The sequence below is a fragment of the Cucumis sativus genome, chromosome 3, assembly GCF_000004075.3.
Source record: "Cucumis sativus cultivar 9930 chromosome 3, Cucumber_9930_V3, whole genome shotgun sequence".
Taxonomy (NCBI): Eukaryota; Viridiplantae; Streptophyta; class Magnoliopsida; order Cucurbitales; family Cucurbitaceae; genus Cucumis; species Cucumis sativus.
Window position 1 is genome coordinate 15195255 of NC_026657.2, and position 24743 is coordinate 15219997.

Genomic DNA, 24743 nt, shown 5'->3' on the forward strand with positions numbered 1-24743 from the left:
AGCTTCATGAGAAGTTGTCTGAAAAGTGCTATTCATCGCACAGTAGAATTGAAAGATTCTTGGGAATTACATTCTCAATGGGAAATGGGTTTATTCAACAAAGGTAAAGAAGCTGACTTGTTTTGTTCTCTTTCCAAAGCTTTCGTTAATTATTCCATTTAGGACTATTGAAAGCAATAAACAAACAAAACACAAACTTATGTGGAAACCCGAGTACGGGAAGAAAAACCACGATATTTTTGTTCTTATTATTTTTTTATAATTACAATAGATACAAGGAGGGAGAATAAATAGAATACTACAATGAGGTTAAAAAAAGTAAAATATTTAGGGTAAATCTCCCATAATCTCCCTATGGGCCAAGCCCACTAACTCTAACAAGGACATCTGCCTGAGAATGTTTTTATTTATTGCATTTAGTTATTGTATATCATTCTCATCTTCTATATTATAACATCTTGTATATTTAGCATTAGCTTCTTTTCATTATATCAATGAAAAGCTTTGTTCTATTTTCTAAATAAATAAATGGATGCCTAAAAAAGATTTCACATAGTATGAAATGTTAAAACCACATTAAACGATTAAATAATATAAACAGAAAATACAATAGTCTTAAAGAATCCACAAATTTATAAAAGCATATTGACACCTGGCATTATCTAGACGAACATGATAACCAACTAAAGACCCATTTGAACCTGGGGCAGGCTCGCAACGTTCATCAGAAACTCTTTCCGCAACCGAAATAGCCTACAACATTAAGTACCATAGTTTAGGTCACAGAAGCTAAGATATCCATTCATTAAGCAAGCAAGCAAAAAAACACCTACTGGATTTGTTTCATGCTTGATGAAAAAAGAAAAACAATTCTAGGTCTAACTAGTATGATGCGCCAAGAAGCATGATAACATGTTAGTAATATATCAAGTCCACTCAGGGACAGACACTGCAACATGCCAATTAAAGACAGTGTAGGATAAGGGACACATTAAATTTTAATATCACAATGCCACGTATATTTGTTCTTTTAGAAAAGGAAACGATCCTCTCCATTAAGAAAATGAATGGGAAAAATAGCGAGAACATGTGCCCATGAAAGGTAAACACCTCAATCCATGGAAAGAGTGCACGAAGCCAAGGGATTGAGCTACGGACCCTCCAAGTTGTTTTCTTATCGTGAAATACTCGTTGATACCTTTCAAACCATATTTTAGACAGCAAAGCTTTCACCGCATCGGTCCACATCAATTTGGCACTCTTTTTAGGAGAAGGAGCCGTCAAAAACTGAGATCTGCAACCTCTTTTCTGAAAATAGTATTTTCCTGTTCTGAGGCCAAATTTGGAGCCAAAATTTCCGGTTCTTCACAGCTAACTCTTCTGGAAGAGACATCATCAAAATCTTCCATATTTTTAAGATATGCATGCTTCTTTTGATTCTTTTTGGGTATCTGTTCAGCATACAGCATCTTGGTGGTGCACCAACTACACCAATTTATTTTGTAACTTTAGTCTTTTGATGATCTCTAGCAATTGAAAAGCTCTCCTCTAGCTCCCTGGGAAGGGGTTTTCTCAACCTGTTGCCCTTGGGTTGTTTCAATGCTTTTTGATGAAATATACATGTGTGTTTCTTTTTCTAAAAAAAAGTGCTATAAAAGATGGAAAATGTCCTGAACATAAAAACTGCCTCTCCGATGAACAAACATCTTTTTACAGCTATCTGGAAATCAAACAGCCCATGGATAATTAACATCTTGATTTGGATTATGGTTTTCGAGACCCTCAACAGTTCAGAAATCTTGCAAAGGAAATCCCCTAACAAATGCTTCGTTCCTTCGATTTGTCCTCTATGTATGAAGGCAAATGAGGACCTTCCTCATCTTTTTATGAACTGCCCTGTTTCATCCTTCTACTGGGTTAGGATTTTTCTCCTTGTTCAATTTTTATTGGGTCTTTGATCGATCCCTAAGTGCTAATGTGTTTCAACTTCTGTCGGGCCCGTCTTTAACCAAGAAATCACATTTAATATGGGAAAATTTGTCAAAAGCTCTCCTCGCAGAATTATTCTTCGAGCGTAATCAACGAATGATCTCTTGCAAGTTTACAGCTCTAAAATCCAAGTCCCTGAGCATTTTTCCAAGTCAATAAATAGCTCTTCTCCTTCAAAATGTCTCAACACTTCAAAATCCTCCACCTCCATTGCAAAGACATCTTGTCAGCAAGACTCCTCTTGTAAAGCTGACTTAAGTCCTAAAGTTCAGCCAGAAATTTTCTCTCCTATCAGTGTTAGCAGTGAAGAATCAGTTGTTCTTAGTGAAGTTGACCCTAAATTGGATTCAGAATTTGAAGGGAGGGACTTAATTGTTTTGTTTAATGAGGAAGGTTTTCTCCCAAATAATTTTCCACCAGATTTTCCTAATGAGTTGGTGTCAATAGTCAGTGAATGTGGAATTATTCTGGCTTAATTTAAAAGTGCAGCCATCCCTAAAGAAAAGGTTTGCTCGTGGTTCCTATGTTAAAGTATTGCTGGCTTTTCATCGTAACAGCCAAGAAGTATTTAGTTCAGAAGGCGAAAATGTTAATGTTTTGTGCAACTCATCTTTAGAAGTCTTGATTGCCAGAAACTATGGTTGCTCTTCTAATATTTCTCAAGTTTATTCTATGAGATTATCTGTTTCTTCATAAATCAAGTTATGGTTGAAAAGGGTGCTGGAATCTATTAAAGTGGCTTATGGGAGAAATATTTTGGTATATATCTTTAGTACTTCTTCATGCATGGGGGATGAGTTTTCAATTGGAACATCAATTTGAAGATTCAACATGGTGTGTTATGGCGTTGCATGGGATGTACAACCTTTTGCTGATGCTGATATTATGAAAGATTTTTTTGTTCCTCTTCTGGTTTTGGTCTCTTTTGAAAAGTTAGCTTTGAGTTCACCGGTTGCTTCTTTTTGCTAGTCTCTAGATCCGAATGGTTTCCTTTTGAAAAAGTTATTTTGTTATGCTTTGTGTTTATTTCTCTTCGTTTTGGTTCTGTTTTATCTTGATTTTTTCTGTTGGTTTTCATCTTTTTAGCTTGTTCTTTGCGTTTGTTTTGTTTTGGTCGTTTTTTCCTTGTATTGGCCGAGGTCGTCTTTGGGCAGTTTGTTTGATTGTTTTTCTTTACTTTTTGCTCTTTGTATAATTCTCTTGTACTTTGAGCTTTAATCTCATTTTCCTTTATTAATAAAAAAAACTTGTCTCCGTTTCAAAAAAAACGAATGTTCCATGATAAAGCAAGACCAAGGCCAGAAAATATGCGTTCATCTTAATGCTTCAGCTTGGTGCTCCTTAAATAAGGAGTTTGAAAATTATTCCATTCAAGACATTTGCCTCAACTGGACTGCTTTTCTCTCTCAACCTGCATGTTAGTTGCTGATTAAGTCTATTGTTTGTAGATTACTCAGTCTGAAGCTTCTTCACAGTAAACCTCCTCCTACGTTCTGAAGCCTTGGTGGATTGTTCATTTTTAGCCTTTTAATTTTGAGTTTTATATTTTTTGGCTTCCTATTTTGTTAAACTTGTTTCTGGTCCTTTATTGTCTTCTGACCCCTTGCATTAAGCTGGACATTATTTAATTTTTGCAAGTTTTGGTTTTGTATGCTCGGCATATGATGATTGGCGCTAAGGGGCTGTCAACCTAGTTAAGATGTCCAAGTGCGCCTCCTGATTTTCCTTGTTTTAGACTTCTTTATTGCTCTCTTTGAATAACTCTCTTGAACTTTGAGTTATTATTAATAACGAAGTTTATATCTCTGTTTAAAAGAAAAAACATAGGTTGACAAATATTATCTGTCTTACTTTCTTCCAGAGCTTCAATTTGAACCAATACAAATCAATGATCAACATCGACAATATATTTGCAGGAAAATACCAATAAGAGTTCAATCCATCTGATTTATAGAAGAATAGCAATAAGATTTAAACCTGTATGATTTGCTGGAGAATAGCAACAAGATTTCAATCTCACAAACATAAAGATCTCAAAAGTATAACTTATGGTTACCGCTATTCTTCTTGGTTGTGTGCATACTATGTTGCACAGTCCTCCACATCCTGATTCGATCATCTCATCCAGTATAAATTGTGGGACCTACATAAAACAATTGTTAGAGAAATCTTCAAGAGAAAAATAAGGGGAAGATCTTAGGAGAAACATTTTGTATATGTGCTATTAATGCAGTCGAGCAGAGCACATTAAAAGGGGAAAATAGTGTTAGGATATTATCTAACAAAAATACTTAAAAGAAACACCAAAATATCAATAAACAATTTAAAGAAAAATAGCCTTACGTGAGGGCAATCTCTTTCCCAAATTCCGTCAAAGAAAAATCCTACCGAAATGATTCACATCCTCTAAGGTGAACAACTCCTCTTATTTAAAACCAAGACACCACTAGCTAATTGCCCATAATACCCCAAACTAATACCCCTACAAATCTTACCCATATACCGTTAATAAGTACTATTTCATGAACTAGATATTGGTGAAATCACCTATTCATTAATTTTTTTTCTTCTTTAGAGAAAATACAATAATATAGGAATAATTGCACTTGAAACAAATGAACCTGAGTTGTCTTTCCAGAACCTGTATCCCCGCAAACAACAAGAACATTATTCTCCTTCAGGAGACGCAACATATCACCTCTTAATGAAGCAATGGGAAGCGCAGCTCTGTTTTTCAACATCTCCTGAATAAAAAAGAATTGAGGAAACTGTTTGAGAAAAGTAATGAATAAAACGCGTTTTTTTTATATAAGAAATTACTAATTACCATTAAGAGCTTGAAAAATACACATTAAATTACTATTAAACTCAAAAGCTTGAATTCATGGATTATAGTAAATTTCACATATTATCAATACTTTAACACTCTAGTGGGGTTGAAATTTTGCAAGTGGTTATCGATAATAGTCAAGTAGGAAACGGGATCACAGGATTCAACGTAGAGACCTTTGAATACATGAGAACACCTGGCAATAGAAAGGCTGTTTGTTCCAAGTCTTTTAACTTGCACACTTTGTCCTCAAAAACAGGTGGCAAGTCCATAAATACCTCCTTTACAAGTACCCAATTGAGAAAGTCATTCTTAACATCTAATTGATAAAGAGGCCAATCAAAGTTAACTGTGTAATTTAGAATTCAGATAAGTATCTTTCTTATTCATTTGAGTCAAAGGAATGTTACATATTTATATAGAGAATAAACTAAACCCTAAAGACTGTAAAATTACAATAAAGGACATATGAGATATATGTAAATATATATATATATCACAACAAACTGAAACGGACAACAAAATTTTGATAGAATTGATTTTTAATATATTTTGTTTCAGAAAAAATACAACAAGGCTTGGTGTCTACTAGATATGTGAAGACTAGAGAACAATTAGGGAATATCTATACAAAAGCTTTGGATGGAGTTCAAATAGAGTATAACAAGCTGGGCATGATTAATATATATGCTCCAACTTGAGGGAGAGTGTTATAGTATATATGTAACTATAGAAGCTTGTTAGCCTTTAGTCCTCAATTGCAATTTACTATTTAGGGTTTCCATGCATACTTATATACATTGAACTCTATTGTATAGAATGAAGTAAGGGAGTTATATCATATTTAGCTCTAATTACAACACAAACCAAGGAAGAGACTTGTCTTGAAAGACATGCTGATTTCTTCGTGATGTGGTCTTTTTTTGAAATGGAGACAAGAACTTTTTCTTAATAAGAACTCAAAGTACAAGAGACTTATTACAAAGAGAGCCATAAAGAAGTAGTAATCAAGGGAGTCCTAGAGGGATCAAGAGGCGCACCCGAACATCTCAACTAGGTTGACACCCCCTTAGTGCCAAACATCATATCCCGAGCACAAGCAAAACAAAACAATAAAGAAGCATTAATAAAAGCATCCATCTTAGTACAAATGTCCAGAAAACAGTAGGGGACCGGAAGAAAACAACAAGAATCTCCAGGGGTGGGGGGGTGCAAAAAACAAAACTAAAACAGGGGCAATCCTTCAAAGCTTCAAAAGCAGTAGAGGGCTTAGGCCTGTATAATCTGCAAACATTGAAACTGAGGCAGCATAGGATTAGGCAGGTTGAGAAAGAAAAGCAGTCCAGTTAAGGTAAATGTCTTGTATGGAATATTTAGCGAACTCCTTTTTAAGGGTACACCAAGTTGCAGCTTTAAGTTATGCTGCATGCATAATTTCTGCCATTGGTCTTGCTTTATCATGGAAGATACGTTGATTTCGTTCGAACCATAATTCTAAAAGTAAAGCTTTTGACAAATTGTCCCATATGATGCTTGATTTTTTGGCCAAACTTGGACCCAACAGAAGTTGAAACACACTAGCACTTAGTGAAACGTCAAATACCCAAGTTAAATTAAACAAGGAGAAAAACCTTACCCAGCAGAAGGAAGAGACAAGACAGTTCAAGAAAATATGAAAAAGATTCTCGCTAGCCTTCAAACATAGAGAACAGATCAAGGGGGTGAGGCTTTTATTGGAAGCTTTCTTTTGCAAGATTTCAGAGCTATTGAGGGACCCGAAGGCCATAATCCAAATCAAAATATTGATTCTTCATGGGCTGCCTGTTTTCCAAATTGCTGAAAAAAGACGTTTATCCATTGGGGAGGCAGATTTTAAGTGAGCAGAAAGAGACTTGACGAAAAACCGATCTTGAGGATCAATGGACCATGATCTATAATCTTCGGAGTTAGCCATTTTTCAGAAGAGAGGAGGGAAGGCACTGATTGAAAATCTACAGTTTCATCATCCTTCAGACTTCTTCTAAAGGCCAATGACCAAGAGGAAGTATCATGGTCCCATTGTGCTCAACTGAACCAGTGGGCAAAAGAGCAATTCTAAAGATCTGTCCAAAAGCCAATTCTTTGGCCGTTACCAAGATTAAAAGAGGCTAATGAACCAACCAACCTCCAAACTCTAGCAATGCTAACCCAAGGACTCCTTAGGCTATTACCAGACTTTCCTTTAGTGAACCAATTGAACGGCTCCTTACCATGAATGCTTCTAATTATTTGCCTCCAAAGAGCCGACTCTTCTTTTGAGAATCTCCAACCCCATTTAGCAAGCAAAGCAGTGTTATGATTTTTAATTCCTCCTAGGCCAAGACCCCAGTAAACTCTTCGTGATGCTGGTCACAGGAGGGAGCTTTGTAAGTCGTGCTTGTTGCCAAACAACACACATTAAAAGAGAGGAACTCTTAAAATTCAAAAGAAAAACAAAATAGAATTAACAAGATTTTGCAAGAAGGGAATTTCATAGAAAAACTACTAGAATTTTGGACTTAAATTATTATTTTTGTTATGAAGAACAACTAAGAAAGATTGAGAAATATGCAAGAAAAACTGAGAAATATTTCTAGAACCAGTCGTACAACAATTTTGATGAAGAAACTTATTCAAGAAGACCCAATTTATACATCACTCTTGAAGTTTTTGAAGAAACAAAGAAGGATGTCAAGAAAACCTAGCGTTTGTTGGTAAAGATAACTCAAAAAGTGAAGCAATTTTCAGAATATTTGTAATAATATAAAAAAGATGTTATTCAAGAAATTCACTGTGAGGAAGAAAACAATGAACAAAAATCGGAGAGTCCACCCAAAATTTCAAAAACAGAAGATAACACCATTAAATTCTTGATGCTGAAGTGAAATTCATTGTTGAAGACAAGCAGATTGAGATTCAAGTTGAAGAATATAATAAACAAATTAAAGAAGAAATACCATGTGGGAATGAAATTGACAAAAATACTCTCATATGGGAGATTATGATCAAAGGAAATCAATGTCGAAAATGGAGGAAAGTGACCCAACCCACAAATCTCTCCGAACATAAGAATGCCAGAATCAAAGTCATTGAAGAGGTAAAAGAAGAGAATACTTGCGAGCAAACTTATTTGAATAAACTTGAAAACCTAATTCTAGTTGATTGCGAAGCAACGTGGGAGATGCCATGCATGTTTGGAATTGAAAAAATGCAGGTATTCTAGCAAAATCACCGACAAGGCAGATAAATAGAACTACCTCAATCACGTTTGAGAACTCTCCTTATTCTAGGTGAACCCCCACAACAGCAATCAGAATAACCCCAATTAAACAAATAGTTAAACAACCCCAAGAAAGCTAAACAGATTTTGGCTTGGAAAGATTAATCAAAGATCAAGAAGAAAGAAGAAGTTGTTCCTAACTTCAAGATTTCGAACTCTCCACAATCTAATTGATCAAACTAGATTGAAAGTCCTAAACATGCATTCTAACACAAGAATACAAAGAAAAGCATAAAACTTGAGAGATAACACTCTATGAGAAAGTCATTCAAATTCAAGTTGTATCTCAAAATGTGGAAACTATAACTGTATTTATACTAATTAAAAAAGTTATATGAAAGGATACAACATTTAATTTTATGCCCTTTCAACATTAAATAAGTACATATTAAAGATATGAATGAATCTGAATTTCTAGATTCATTATGACCCTTGGGTGTCCAAGTGACTCTTGAAGTTCCAACTCGTCATTAATGGTTGAAAATTTAGCTTGAAAGTTACTCGTTCTATGTTTCAACTAATCAATGTAAATTATTTGCTTATCAAAGTCTGGCATGGTTGAACTGACAGACCCAATGAAGAAAAAATGAGAAGATGATGAAACAATGTGTGACTTGGTTGGTTATGATGGCAATGGATCTCTTGAACAACATAACTATTGGACTAAATCATGGTGATTTTGCTGAAAATTTTATTCCATTTCAAAAGATAAATCCTTGCTCGACTTGTGAAATTTGGATGCTGTTGACATTAGTTATTATCATATATGTGAAGAGGTAGAAGAAGAGAATACTTCCGTTTCTTATCATATATGTGAAGAGTCAACCAGAGTACATATGATCAACAATACATCTAGAAGAAAATTTCTAATATAGTATGCACAGACCTGATATTTTTTAGTTCTCATCTTATTCTCGTGTTCCAGTCTCAAACGAGAACTCTCATTCTGGGTGTTGTAGTCTAATCCTGCAATCCAAAGAAGAAAATAAAAGCATAATTAATAATTCTTCTACGATTACGTTAAGTCCTTAACTATGAAGAGGGGTAACCGTATATATGTAGTCAAATTATGCCATAGGTTACATAGAAAACACTCAACATAATTAATAGATAAAAAACATGCATGGGAATCATAAACTAATATAATCTAGTAGTAAAAGTGTATAATGCAATCTTAAAATGAAAGGACACATAACTAATGAGCTCCCATAATATTCACATCAACTGATCAACAGACTAACTCTCACGAGCACATATAATCAACCCAATTGCTTTTTTTCCCCAACACGAAATGAGTTCTTTCATTGAAGGAACTACAAAAAAAAATGTTCAAAGAAAGGAACCACCAAAATGAGCAAGCAAAGAAAAGAGAAACAAATGTCTATGAAAACATCCCAATTAATACAATCTTTTAGTGGTGTTCCAAGCAAAAGATCAATTGGGAGAAGTCAGCCAATTGCGGTATTAATATTGAGGACAGCAAGATCTCCTCTGTGGCATCCATGCTGAATTGCAAAATAGAAAAACTTCATTTGATGTCCCTAGGTCTTCCTTTGGGAGGATATCCAAAAAGTGCTCACTTTTGGCAGACTGTCTTGGATAAAGTACAGAAGAAGCTAGACGAATAGAAGCGATTTAATCTTTGAAGAGGAGGAAGACTTACTCTTTGCTCATTTGTGCTCTCCAATCTCCCCACCTACTTCATGTCCACCTTCCCTATGCCAGAAAAATTAACCAATTCCATTGAAAGAACCATGAGGAACTTCTTTTGGCAATAAAACAAGGGTAGCAAATCGAACCATCATGTGAAATGGGATTTACTATCCAAAGCCCAAGGAGATGGGGTCTCGGTTTGGACAAGCTGAAAATTAGAAATGTGGCTCTCCTTGCCAAGTGGAGGTGGAGATTCATTGTAGAACAGAGGTCCCTTTGGTGTAAGGTGGTTTGTAGCATCCACGGCAGTAGAACCTTCCATAAGTGGCAAAGAGACCTCAAGTTTAGGAAGCCCTTATATAAATATCTCTAGGCAGTCAATAAACAGCTTATTTTGGCTGGTTAGGGCCTGAAGTCAAATCTTGACTTGAGTGGCCTTTTACTGAGGAAGTTAATATAGCTTATTTGCATGAAAAGTTTCATAGAGATGCCTCATTGGATGAGCAAGTGGCTGAAAAGCTTTTAATAATGCATGCTTCAAAGGTCCATTATTCCCACAGCTGCTCTCTATTCGATTGTAATTGACTCTATTTGAGCTTCTGGAAGTAAATTTCATTAAAACAATTTGGAGTTCTATGGATATAGGATGGGAATCAGTGGAATCTTAAGGCGCTTCCGGAGGCATTCTTACCCTATGGGATAAAAGTAAAATCACAGTGGTGGAAACCATAAGAGGACGTTATTCCCTCTCAACAAAATGTGTAACTTTGTGCAAGAAGTGTTGTTGGGTTACCAATGTTTATGGTCCGTGTGGTTATAGAGAGAGGTAATTTGTTTGGCCAGAATTATTAACAATTACAGAATGTGGAGAAGAGGCTTGGTGTTTGGGTGGAGATTTTAATATCACTAGATGGGTCTATGAGAGGTTTGCCAGTTGGCAGAAGCACAAGAGGGATGAGACAGTTTAATTCCTTTATAGAATCTGCCAATATAATGGAAATTCCCCTTCAAATTGGCAAATTTACTTGGTCAAGAGAGGGTGGCACTGCGGCAAGATCTCTGTTGAACAGATTTTTTATTAACAGTAAATGGGATGGTGAATTTGAAAACTCAAGAGTGACCCGTAAAGCAAGAACTTTCTCCAATCACTTTCCTTTATTTTTAGAGGTAGGTGCAATACTATGGGGGCCATACCCATTCAGATTTTGCAATAGTTGGTCGTTGATAAAAGAGTGCAACAAGGTTATTGAGGAAGTCTTGAAAATCGCCCCCCTAGGCATTGGGTGGGCTGGTTTCATTCTTCATAAGCAGCTTCGTAAAGTGAAACTTGCTGTTAAAAATTGGCATGCTACTCATTTGATTGATATAAAGCAAAAAGAGGAAAGGCTTTTGAGAGAGTTAGAAATCATTGATGGTCTTGCAGAAAGTGTTGGTCTGAATGAAGTGGAATTGGCTCACAAATCAGATATACAAACTGAGTTGCTTTGCTTATATGTATTTCTGCCGTTATGTTTTTATTTTTCAGCCTTGCTTTTGTCTATCGTAGGTAGCTTCTATTGTTATTTTGGTTGTTCCTTTGGTCTTTTCATGACCTTTGTATGTTTATTGTACTTTGGTCTTTTCTTTGTATTTTGGATATGATGAGGGTGCTATCTACTTATCCTATCTGTCGCTCTCTCTCTCCCACATTTCTTGGCTTCCCTATTATTCTCATTGTATAGCTCTCTTGTACATTTTTTTTTTGAAACAGAGACAAGCTTCTTTGTTAATAAAGGAAAATGAGGATGGTTATCTCTCTTCTCTTTCCTCTCTCCTCTCACCCACCCTCTTCTCCCTCGACTCCGGCCACAGCTTTCCGATCACGTCTCCCCCCATCTCACTAAGCGGTCACGTCGTCTCCCCTCTCTTCGGCATCATCAACCTTGGGGAGTCAAAACTCCATTTTTTCCAGCAATGGAAGTTAAAAGCTGCAAGATTGTAAACTATTTCTACTGTATTTGGTTCGAAAAGGGGAGGTTCCATATTGAAGATGTAGACTTCCAAAAAATTCTCACCTTATCCAAGTCCAATTGGAATGGTTCATTGTTTCAACATCGGCACTAGTCAAAGAACCTGATTGGAAGTTCTTTAGCAAATTTGGGAGGGATGAAACTGGTTTTACAAAACTATCCAAATTCCGAACCCCATCAGGTTGGTTCCTGAGATGAAGTTCTTCTGGAATACAATCTTTCATTCACATCTACTCAGGAGAAGTTCGGAAAGGTTGGATATCCTTCCTCAATATGATCAGGTCTTTTTTGTTGACTCATAATTACACCTACTGGCATTCCACTCTCCATTTAGAAGTCGGTCATTCAAGTCAGAAAGTTCCCTATCTCCCACAGACAGGATTAAGCTACGCAGACAAAGTGAAGCATTTAAAAACAAAAAATTTACACTCTGTTTTCTGCTCAGAAAAACAGAGCATGGCTTCTTGTCCCAAAAACCCAATTCATTCATTTAAGAAAAAAAAATTGTGAAGCAACCAGAGGAAAAATTCTGGGTGAGGAAAAATGAAGATATTTTAGAGGAAGATTTCAATAACCTATGGGTTTTAAACAGACTGTTCTTTTTTGATGATTGGAAGGACATTAAGTTATACCTAGAGGATCTCTTTCCAGTCAAAATCAGTATTAACCCTTTATATGCGGACAAAGCCATCATGAAAGTTACTCAAGGAAAGCTTGATGATTTAATTTATGCTCAAGACAAATGGTTCAATTATGGAAAATTTCATTTGTTATTTGAAAAACGGAATGAAGCCAAACACAGCAGACCAACTCTTATTGAAGGTTTCAGAGGATGGTTGTCAATAAAAAAAATCTTCCTGTTGGAATTCTTTCCTTTTTTTCTAGGCTTTTTCCTTGTTAGAATCCTAGAATAATTATGGAAAGATTATGGGAATGTATTCCTTATTTTCCTAAATCTTTTCCTTTTTTATTCCATTGTGTACTCTATTTATTCTCCCTTGTACCTATTGCTTTATTCATTAGAAAATAATAACAACACAAACAATCGTGGTTTTTCTCCCGGTACTCGGGTTTCCACGTAAATTGGTGTGAACTCGTTGTCTCTCTTTTCAATATGGTATCAGAGCGGGACAATGAAAACACCCTAGAAACCCAAAAAAACCAAACCACTTATGAAAATCAAACAGAAGGGACAGCCATCAATTTTAGTGCTGCCGTAGCTGCTGCCATCGATGCTCGGATGAGTGCTGCCATGGACGAATTATTAAGCCGGCTACAGAAAACGTCCGAAAATAATTTTTCGTCATTACCGCAGCCGTCCGCGCCGCCGCCGGACCACCACGCGCCTGGTTTTCTTCCTCAGACGGCGCCGACCATCCCATCTGTCCAACCCTTTTCTTTGTTCGCGGCCTATATTGCTCCACACGCCCCGATTTATGTTCTGCCATCTAATTCCAATCGGCTACCACCGCATCTGCCGTCAAATCTGTATGGCCAGCCACCCAATGATCCTAGCTACCATCCCGATGTTAAAAACTCTCAAATTCACTCAACAGTTGAGGTTGGTGAATCTTCGGCATATTCCAACCGTAACGTGCAAGCTTCCTCGGGAATAGTTCATCAACAATTGGAAGGGCTTCGACAACAGATAGCAGCACTTGAGGCTACCTTAGGGACGACATCCACTCTACCGATGTATTCTGAGAATCCGGTAAACTCGTTCCCTAATGTATCCTCTCCTTATTTGACTAATACGGTGGCTCAGTCTTCCATGTATCATCTTTCAGGAGAAAAGTTGAATGGCAACAACTATTTCTCATGGTCTCAGTCAGTAAAGATGGTCCTCGAAGGACGACAAAAATTTAGCTTTCTGACAGGGGAAATACCTCGCCCCCTACCGGGCGACCCACATGAACGATATTGGAAGGCAGAAGACTCTATTCTTCGATCCATATTGATCAATAGTATGGAACCTCAAATTGGCAAGCCGTTATTGTTTGCTGCAACAGCCAAGGATATTTGGGACACAGCCCAGACACTTTACTCAAAACGTCAGAATGCCTCTCGTCTATACACGCTGAGAAAGCAAGTTCATGAATGCAAGCAAGGAACCATGGATGTCACATCCTTTTTCAATAAGCTTTCTCTTATATGGCAAGAAATGGACCTATGCAGAGAACTAGTCTGGCGTGATCCCACTGATGGTGTACAGTACTCGAGAATTGAAGAGAATGACAGGATTTATGACTTTCTTGCTGGTCTTAATCCTAAGTTTGATGTAGTTCGAGGGCGTATACTAGGTCAAAGACCGATTCCCTCCCTGATGGAAGTTTGCTCTGAAATCCGCCTCGAGGAAGATCGCACAAGTGCTATGAATATTTCCGCAACCCCTACTATTGACTCTGCTGCTTTTAGTGCAAGATCTTCTAACAGTAGCAGTGACAAGCATAATGGAAAACCAATTCCTGTCTGCGAGCATTGCAAAAAACAATGGCATACCAAAGAACAATGTTGGAAGTTACATGGTCGTCCCCCAGGAAGTAAGAAACGCCCTTCCAACGACAAACAGAACACAGGGCGGGCGTATGTGAGTGAGTCTGCTGAACCTCCTCAACAATCCGATCCACACAAAAACCAAACTGATCTCAGTCTTGCCACTTTAGGTGCCATTGTCCAATCAGGTATACCTCATTCCTTCGGTCTTGTTAGTATTGATGGGAAGAACCCCTGGATTCTGGATTCTGGTGCCACAGATCATTTGACTGGGTCCTCTGAACATTTTGTATCTTACATTCCTTGTGCTGGGAACGAGACAATTAGAATTGCAGATGGCTCCTTGGCCCCCATTGCTGGAAAGGGGAAGATTTCTCCTTGTGCAGGGCTCTCCTTACATAATGTTTTGCATGTGCCCAAACTATCTTATAATTTGCTTTCGATAAGCAAGATCACTCATGAGTTAAACTGCAAAGCAATATTCTTACCTGATTCTGTCTCTTTTCAGGACTTGAGCTCGGGGAGGATGATTGGCACTGCCCGGCATAGTAGGGGACTCTACCTCCTTGATGACGATACCTCTTCTAGTAGCATTCCTAGGACTAGTCTCTTATCTTCCTATTTCACTACTTCTGAACAAGATTGTATGTTGTGGCATTTTCGTTTAGGCCACCCTAATTTTCAATATATGAAACATTTATTTCCACATCTCTTCTCTAAAGTTGAGATGACTACCTTATCTTGTGATGTGTGTATTCAGGCCAAACAACATCGAGTCTCTTTTCCCTCACAACCATACAAACCAACCCAACCCTTCACTCTTGTTCATAGTGATGTCTGGGGACCATCCAAGATAACAACCTCATCTGGAAAACGGTGGTTCGTAACCTTCATTGATGATCATACCCGTCTTACCTGGGTCTACCTTATCACTGATAAATCTGAGGTTTCCTCTATGTTTCAAAATTTCTATCACACCATTGAAACACAATTCCATCAAAAAAATTGCTATTCTTCGGAGTGATAATGGTCGGGAATTCCAAAACCATAACCTTAGTGAATTTCTTGCTTCCAAGGGGATTGTTCATCAAAACTCGTGCGCCTACACTCCTCAACAAAATGGAGTGGCCGAGCGAAAAAACCGTCACCTTCTGGAAGTAGCCCGTTCCCTTATGCTTTCTACTTCCCTTCCTTCATACTTGTGGGGAGATGCTATTCTTACAGCAGCTCATTTAATCAATAGAATGCCTTCTCGTATTCTTCATTTTCAAACTCCCTTAGATTGTCTTAAGGAGTCCTACCCATCGACTCGTCATGTTTCTGAGGTTCCTCTTCGTGTGTTTGGGTGTACCGCTTATGTCCATAATTTTGGCCCTAATCAAACCAAATTTACCCCTCGGGCTCAGGCATGTGTGTTTGTTGGGTATCCCCCTCACCAGCGTGGTTATAAATGTTTTCACCCACCATCCAGAAAATACTTTGTCACTATGGATGTTACTTTCTGTGAGGATCGACCCTACTTTCCCGTTAGCCATCTTCAGGGGGAGAGTGTGAGTGAAGAGTCTAACAACACCTTTGAATTCATCGAACCCACTCCTAGTGTTGTGTCTAACATCATTCCTCATTCCATAGTCCTACCCACAAACCAAGTCCCCTGGAAAACGTACTACAGGAGGAATCACAAAAAGGAAGTCGGTTCCCCTACTAGTCAGCCGCCGGCTCCAGTCCAAGACTCTGAACCTCCTCGAGATCAAGGTATGGAAAACCCTACTGAACCCTGTACTAAGAATATGATAAGTGAGAATGACAGGTCTAATGTTGCTGTTCTTGAAAACGTGGAAGAAAAGGACAGTGGTGATGAGATTGAGGTCAGAATAGAAACCCGTAATAATGAAGCGGAACAGGGTCATACAGGAAAATCAGATGAGTATGATTCCTCTCTTGACATTCCCATTGCTCTGAGAAAAGGCACCAGGTCTTGTACTAAACACCCCATTTGCAATTATGTTTCCTACAATAGTCTCTCTCCTCAGTTCAGAGCTTTTACAGCAAGCCTTGACTCTACCATAATACCAAAAGATATCTACACTGCTTTAAAGTATCCTGAATGGAAGAATGCTGTCATGGAAGAGATGAAAGCTCTTGAAAAGAATAGTACTTGGGACATTTGTACTCTACCTAAGGGACACAAAACTGTGGGATGCAAATGGGTGTTCTCTCTCAAATACAAAGCTGATGGTACTCTTGACAGACACAAGGCAAGGTTAGTTGCGAAGGGATTTACTCAAACCTATGGTATTGACTATTCAGAAACTTTTTCTCCAGTTGCTAAGTTGAATACTATTAGAGTTCTGCTATCTGTTGCTGTGAACAAAGATTGGCCTTTATATCAGCTGGATGTTAAGAATGCCTTTTTGAATGGAGACCTCGTAGAGGAAGTCTACATGAGCCCTCCGCCTGGATTTGAAGCCCAGTTTGGTCAGCATGTGTGTAAACTCCAGAAATCTATATATGGTCTGAAACAGTCTCCCAGAGCATGGTTTGACAGATTCACTACCTTTGTCAAGTCCCAAGGGTACAGGCAGGGACACTCTGATCATACTTTATTTACAAAGGTTTCCAAAACAGGAAAGATTGCTGTTCTAATAGTTTATGTGGATGACATTGTTTTGACTGGAGATGATCAGGCAGAAATCAGTCAATTAAAGCAGAGAATGGGCGATGAGTTTGAAATCAAGGATTTGGGAAATTTGAAATATTTCCTTGGAATGGAGGTGGCCAGATCTAAAGAAGGTATCTCCGTATCTCAAAGAAAATACATCCTTGATTTGTTAACTGAGACAGGTATGTTAGGATGTCGTCCCACTGACACTCCTATTGAATTCAACTGCAAACTAGGAAACTCTGATGATCAAGTTCCAGTTGATAAAGAACAGTATCAACGCCTCGTGGGTAAATTAATTTACTTATCTCATACTCGTCCTGATATTTCCTTTGCTGTGAGTGTTGTCAGCCAGTTTATGCAGACCCCTAATGAGGAACACATGAAAGCTGTCAACAGAATCTTGAGATACTTAAAATCAACACCTGGTAAAGGGCTGATGTTTAGAAAAACAGACAGAAAGACCATTGAGGCATACACTGACTCGGATTGGGCAGGATCTGTTGTTGACAGAAAATCTACCTCTGGTTATTGTACCTTTGTTTGGGGCAATCTTGTAACTTGGAGGAGTAAGAAGCAAAGTGTTGTGGCCAGGAGCAGCGCTGAGGCTGAATATAGAGCTATGAGTTTAGGAATATGTGAGGAAATTTGGCTTCAGAAAGTTTTGACAGATCTTCATCAGGAATGTGAGACACCATTGAAGCTTTTCTGTGATAATAAAGCCGCTATTAGTATTGCTAACAACCCTGTTCAACATGATAGAACTAAACATGTTGAGATTGATCGACATTTTATCAAAGAAAAACTTGACAGTGGGAGCATATGCATTCCGTACATCCCTTCGAGTCAACAGGTTGCTGATGTTCTTACCAAAGGGCTTCTCAGACCAAACTTCGACTTTCTGCGTTAGCAAGTTGGGCCTCATTGATATTTACGTCCCAACTTGAGGGGGAGTGTTGGAATTCTTTCCTTTTTTTCTAGGCTTTTTCCTTGTTAGAATCCTAGAATAATTATGGAAAGATTATGGGAATGTATTCCTTATTTTCCTAAATCTTTTCCTTTTTTATTCCATTGTGTACTCTATTTATTCTCCCTTGTACCTATTGCTTTATTCATTAGAAAATAATAACAACACAAACAATCGTGGTTTTTCTCCCGGTACTCGGGTTTCCACGTAAATTGGTGTGAACTCGTTGTCTCTCTTTTCAATACTTCCTCTCAATTTATGGCGAATAAATATCTTTGAAGCAATTGGAGCACACTTTGGTGAACAAGTATAGCCTTAGAAACTCTCAATCTAATCAAGTGCTCTCAAGCAAGAATTAAAGTTCGGAAAAATCTTTGTGGATTCTTACCAGCAACTATAGAATTAAAGAGTGAGAACCGAGGAAATTTTTTCCTTAATTTTGGGGACTTTGAACCCTTAGAAGCTCCTGTAATAGTCCAATCTGATCTATTTCAAAGTGATTTTTCCAATCCTATTGATTTATGTAGAATTAATTCAGTGATTTTAGATGAAGAGCTCCAAGGTGATGGCCTCTCAGATACCTGGAATTTTCTCAAACAGAATGCCCTATCCATCTCAAGAAATCCTTTCGAAGCACTTAGGAAGAGAGGCTGTCTCATTATTATTATATTTATATTAATAGAGAGGCTGTCTCAATTTGTTTCGCACTTCGCATTCCTTCGTCTTCGGAGCCAGTCCTTTGTCTTCGTCGTTCGTCAATTCTTCATCCGTCTTCCTCCTACACGAGTTCACGTGGGTTCGTTCACGTGGGTTCCTTCTCCATTCTCCATTCTCCGTTCTCCGTTCGTCGCCATTCGCCATTCTCCGTTCTCAGTGGGTTCGTTCGCTGCAAAATTTTCAAGCCAGGTCATCTCGATTCTCATCGTGGATCTTCTCTTTCTCTTCTTGGATCGAAATAGCGGGTGAGTTACTATGGCTATGGCAGAAGAGGATCCTAAGCCACTTGCATATATATCGGAGATTATACTGAAAAAAAAAAAAGAAAGGTAAATGAAGCAGCGACATTGAGAAGAAAGGAGCAGTTGGAGTTGAGGAAGCTTAGTTGGAAGAAAAACAAGGATGGTTTTATTAAACTGCCTGAGGAATTTGTCAGAGAATATCGTGCTAGGGAACTGGACCTTGTCAACATGAAGCACAGGACAAAGAGAAAAAGATTTGTTATTGTGCCATCAAAATCTAAATTGATTTTTATAATTCAGATACAGGGAAAGAACGACATGCATCCAAAGACAAGGAAGATCTTATATAATCTCGGATTAAGTAGAATTTTCAGCGCAGTTTTTGCCAAGGCTAATGAGAGTATTCTAGGGAAGCTACAAAGGGTGGGGCCATATGTGACATATGGATACCCTAATCTTAAAAATGTGAGGGAGCTTGTATATAAAAAGGGATTTGCAAAGATAGACAAACAAAGAGTTCCTCTAACTGATAACAACATTATTGAACAGGCATTGGCAAGCATGGTATCGTGTGCGTGGAAGATATGGTGCATGAAATCGCTAATGTTGGCCCTCATTTTAAGGAGGTAATTTCCTTTTTATGGCCCTTTGAACTTGAAAAGCCAGGAGGAGGGGGCTGCCTTCAAGGGAAAAAGTCATCGTACAAGGAAGGTGGAGATGCTGGTAATAGAGAAGATGACATCAACGATCTGATTAATGAGATAAATTAGGCAAAAGCCTGAAGGGGGAATATCCAGTAGTTTCTGTAATGCAATTTTTGTAGGCTACAATGAGTTTGTATCTTGTTCAACTCATTTGCTTCATATGTTTTGGGTTTTTTACGTTATTTCTTATGTTCTAGAGAAAAAAGGAAAAGCTTGTATTAAACCACTCAATTCATCCAAAAGCTTAAGCTAGTGGTTGAAGGCAAATTTAATTATATATCACCAACACTCCCCCTCACTTGTGGGCTTGAAATATTTGAAAGGCCCAACAAGTGGAATCAATTTTACCTCACTTTTGGGTTTGAAATCTTTGAAAGGCCCAATAAGTGGAAATTGATTTTAATTGGGGAGGAAACGACAATGCGGTGGCTTGAACACAGGACCTCCCTAGACCACCTGCTCTGATACCATATTAAACCACCAATTAATCCAAAAGCTTAAGTTAGTGGTTGAAGGCAAATTTAATTATATATCACCAAGAGCTTGAATCTGTTATATATTTAACAACATAATATCATCCACATTATGTGAGAACAAAGCCTTCCTCTTGGTCGACATTTTGTCTCTACTAGTTTGTTTCATTAGATTCTTTTTTTGCATATGATGAATCAACGTAAACAAGAAAGGGTTGTTCAAAAAAAAAATAGAGAGGCTGTCTCCTTTTCAAGAAAATATTGCTAATTAAAACAGAATAAAAAATCCAATTCAGAAGCTTGTATTATTTCTTCCAAGTTTAAACTACTTACTTTCCCCGAATGAATGTGAATTAAGTTCAAGAGCACGTGGCTTCTTATCATCCTCGATATTGAGCCGTTCAACTTTCCCAACAAGAGTTTTAGAAGCAGAACCAATATTGGAAGCATCAAGCAAAGAATCAACAAAACTAGCCCTTCGATCTTTCTCATCGTCGTCAACTTTGCTAATTGATTCCCCTGCAAGATTACAAATTCCAAGCATGCATAATTGTGCTCCATATCATAAATTCCAAGCAGGCATAATTGTGCTCCATATATCATAAACATCTACTTTTCGATGAAAATCAATGGCAAAGAATGAAGGGCATTAGCAATAAAGGATATATACACAAATACTTATATTGTTGTTATGGAATTCTAGTTTAACAAATCAAATAGATGTTTATTATGATGCAGGGATTACATATTTGAAATACTAGATGAAACTTCAAATATTTGTTTGATCAATTATAAGAAATCATTGTATTAGTTGTATCAACAAATTTACTAATCCTGCTGTGTAACATGACTAACCATGCAACATTAAAATGCACAGACACAAACATTTTTTTGATTGATAATAATATTTTCCTAACCATTTTCAAGCTTTAATATTCTATATATTTTCCTCTACTGCACCGTGGATTGGAATGAAAAGCAGAGCCAATTAAATGGGCGCATGGTGAAAACAGTTACCTGCCTTCCACTGCATAACAAGAGAAGCATATGGCTCAATAAGTGCAACATGAACAGGAAGATCTGGAAACAAGTGACAAAGAGCAAAAGCTGCCACCTTATTCTGAGCATCCTGTAAGAAAAAATATTAGAAACGAACTAGTAATCAGTAAAAAAGTCACAAACTGGCACTAGATACAGAGAAGCTGAGAATGAAGAGACAGTTCTAGGACAAGAAAAGACCAAGGAAGCATTAGGTCATTTGGAAATGCTTTGGCAATTAAGGATAACTTAATGACAAATGTATATTTATATTTTAGTTTCTGACAAGTAAGAGAAATTACATCAAGAATAAATAATGTCCAGATAGCACATGAGATCCTATACAAGACGACCTAGACAAATATCCCAATAACCATTAACGTCCTCTCCCTTTTCTTATTTACTAAAAATGTTTAGTTGATGAACGTTGATGTCCTCTCCTATTACAAACCAACAACCATTCTCTTGAAATCTGGCCTCATCTAAGGAAGATAAATGAAGGTCTTACAAATGAATGTAATGCCTCTTGTCTAAGGACCCTGGACCAGATGTCTTTACAGCTGAGTTTTTAATCAGATTTTGGGATCATTTCAAAGATAATTGCCTTACTCTCTTTAATGAGTTTTATGAGAATGGGAGGTTAAATGCTTGTGTAAAACAGAACTTCAATCAAGAAGAAAGAAGATGCAGTAAGGGTAAAAGACTTTAGACCAATAAATCTTACAACATTAATTTATAAGTTGATTGCAAAGGTTCTCGCAGAAAGATTAAAGAAAGTAATGCCAAGTATTATTGCTCCATCATAATGTGGCTTTCTGGAAAAGCACGAAATCTTGGACCCTATTTTAATTGCAAACGAAGCTATGGAGGACTAGAATCCGAAAAAAGAAAGGATGGATCATTAAATTAGACCTTGAAAAGGCCTTCGACATAGTGGATTAGAAGTATTTAGAAAAGGAATGAAAAAGAAGAACTTCGACGCAAGATGGATCTTATGGATAATGGACTGTATCAAGAATCCTAAATATTCGGTTTTCATCCATGCTAGGCAAGAAGAATTTCAGCTTCAAAGGGTCTAAGACAAGGAGATCGCCTTTCTCCTTTCCTATTTCTTTTGGTTAGTGAAGTTTTGAGCAGCCTCTTCTCCAATCTTTATAAGAAAGAAATGTTTGAAGGATTTGTAGTTGGAAAAGACAGGATTCACATTCCTATCCTTCTATTTTCGGATGATACACTCCTGTTTTGTAAATTTAATGAGGAAATGGTGGAAAATCTTAGAAAAACATTATTAGTCTTTGAATGGTATTCGGGTCAAAAGATTAACTGGGAAAACTCAGCAATTTGTGGTATAAATATTGAGGACAGCAAGATTCTTTCAACATCAAACAATTTAAACTGCAAGGTAGAAAGTCTTCCCTTCACTTACCTTGGTCTTCCTTTGGGAGGTTATCCAAAGAATGCTCTGTTTTGGCAGCCTATTCTTGATAAAGTCCTTGGAAAGCTAGATAAATGGAGAAGATACAACCTCTCTGGGGGTGGGAGGATTACTTTGTGCAAATCAGTTTTATCCAGTCTCCCCACATATTATATATCTGTTTTCTCATGCCAGAATCTGCCTTAAGCTCTTTGGAAAGAATCATGAATAAGTTTTTTTGGAAGGAAATAAGGGAAGAAAGCTAAATCACTTAGTTAAATGGGATGCTGTAATTAAATCTTATAAAGATGGAGGTCTTGGTTTGGGAAAGTTGAAGCACAAGAATCTGGCCTTTTATAAAGTGGGAATGGCTTTTCTCAAAAGAACAAAATTCCCTTGGTGCCAAGTGATTAGAAGCATTCATGGTAGCAGTACTTTCAATTTGCATTCAAGTGGAAAAGAAATCGTGAGTCTAAGAAGTCCTTGGATTAGCATATCAAGGCAATGGCACAAAATCGATTAATTGGTTCTCTTCAAATTAGGTCATGTCAGCAGAATTCTATTTTGGAAGCACCCATGGATGGACAATATCACTTTGGAGTGTAAATATCCAAGACTGGTTAGGATAGAGCTCAATCCAAATGGAGTCAATTTCAGATCATTGGGACTCTTCTACCAGCTCTTGGTCCATTTTTATCAGAAGAATGCTTAATGATGAGGAAATAATAAACTTTCAGTCCTTGCTATTTCAAATCTCATCCTCACAGCCAGCTTCCTCTCTACATAGAAGATTTTGGTCCCTTGAAACCTCAGGTTCCTTTTCGATAAAATCATTGGTTAAGCATCTCTCGACGTCTTCTCCTTTTTTTGAAACGGAGACAAACTTCTTTATTAATAATAACTCAATGTACAAGAGAAATATACAATGAGCTAAATAAAAAAGTCCAAACAAGCGAAAGAAGAAGAATAATAGGGATCAGAAGGTGCACCCGGACATCTCAATTAGGTTGACACCCCCTTAGCACCAAAACATCATATCCCATTAAAACTAGCCTATTGCAACAATGAGAACAATATCCAACCTATTACAAGGAGAGTAGAATCCAGCCAATACAGCAAGACTAAAAAATCATTAAAACCAGCCCATCCATGGTGAGTGAAGTTGGATAATGTTTCTTCAATTAAAAGCTTACACTCATTGGACAATAGCCCGCTGTTGCAAAACCGAAAGGGAGAGGAACGATGATGGCACCAGCTTCTAACAAAATGGGGAAATGGTCTGAGAAGATGCGGGTTTTGCGTGAGACCCGAGAGTTTTCAAGAAGGCCATCCCAATCTTTTTTTATAAAGAACCTGTCAAGCAATGAACTGGAAGGGGAACTACCATCCCTTGACAAAGTGAACCTCCCATTTTGTAGAGGTAATTCCGTGAGATTAGCTGCTGCAATGAATTTATTAAAATGATTCATGCTTCTTGTGTTTCTGCCAAAAGGGGATCTTTCATGAGCCCATCTTGTAATGTTAAAATTTCCACCTAAACACCATGCCTCAGCTAAGCATGATGTAAGGGCTAACAATTCTGGCCAAATCAGTTTTCTTTCACTATACCCGCATGGTCCATAAACATCAGAAGATCTGATTACTTAGGGAGAGACATTTTATTGACAAGGAATATCTCCCTTTAATCACCTATATAACAGAAATTATACTGCTGTCCCACATTGTTAAAATTCCTCCGGAGGCACCTAATGATACCACGAATTCCCAGCCCGATGTCTCTAGAGCTCCATATTGATTTTATAATGACAGAATTGATGATTTCCATTTTTTATTCTTGTATCAAGACAACTTCCGGATCATGATTTTTTTGTGAATTTCTTCAATGCTGCTTGAAAGATTTTTTGTACAAAAGGCTTTGACAATCTAATAGTCCAAGAAAGGTAAATATCTTCATATGGATTATGCTGTTTGGAAAATTAAACTATGCTTCAGTCCTTCAAAGTAAGCTCCTCCCATGTCCTCTTACCTCATGCCTACCCCTTTTGTGTTGGTAACATGGAAAATATTCAGCACCTTTTATTTGACTGTGGCTTTGCATCTAAATGTTGGTTTCGTCTTCTCCAATCATTCAATATTTGTTGGGCTTTTGATCATGATTTTAAAAACGTGACTCAAGTTCTTGTTGGTCTAGCCTTGAGGACGAAGACAGCTGATTTATTGTGGGTAAACACAGTAAAAGCCCTCTTAGTTGGAA

At 37.5% G+C, this 24743-nt stretch overlaps 1 protein-coding gene and 1 pseudogene across 4 annotated transcripts in view; one reads left to right on the forward strand and one right to left on the reverse strand.

The window, feature by feature from the left end:
- Positions 1-24743, reverse strand: part of LOC101210286 (DExH-box ATP-dependent RNA helicase DExH7, chloroplastic) — a 90552-nt gene that overhangs the window by 43351 nt on the left and 22458 nt on the right. For 3 of the 4 annotated variants that reach the window (XM_031882242.1, XM_031882243.1, XM_031882244.1), the window contains exons 8-14: positions 21055-21166; positions 20371-20556; positions 9004-9083; positions 4996-5100; positions 4611-4733; positions 4046-4132; positions 653-753 (exon numbers count right to left, since the gene is read on the reverse strand). In XM_031882242.1, coding sequence (XP_031738102.1) covers positions 653-753; positions 4046-4132; positions 4611-4733; positions 4996-5100; positions 9004-9083; positions 20371-20556; positions 21055-21166 — 794 coding nt within the window. The remainder of the gene's footprint in view (positions 1-652; positions 754-4045; positions 4133-4610; positions 4734-4995; positions 5101-9003; positions 9084-20370; positions 20557-21054; positions 21167-24743) is intronic. The other variant, XM_011652985.2, reaches the window with a different exon arrangement.
- On the forward strand, positions 18771-19725 carry LOC105434864 (annotated as a pseudogene).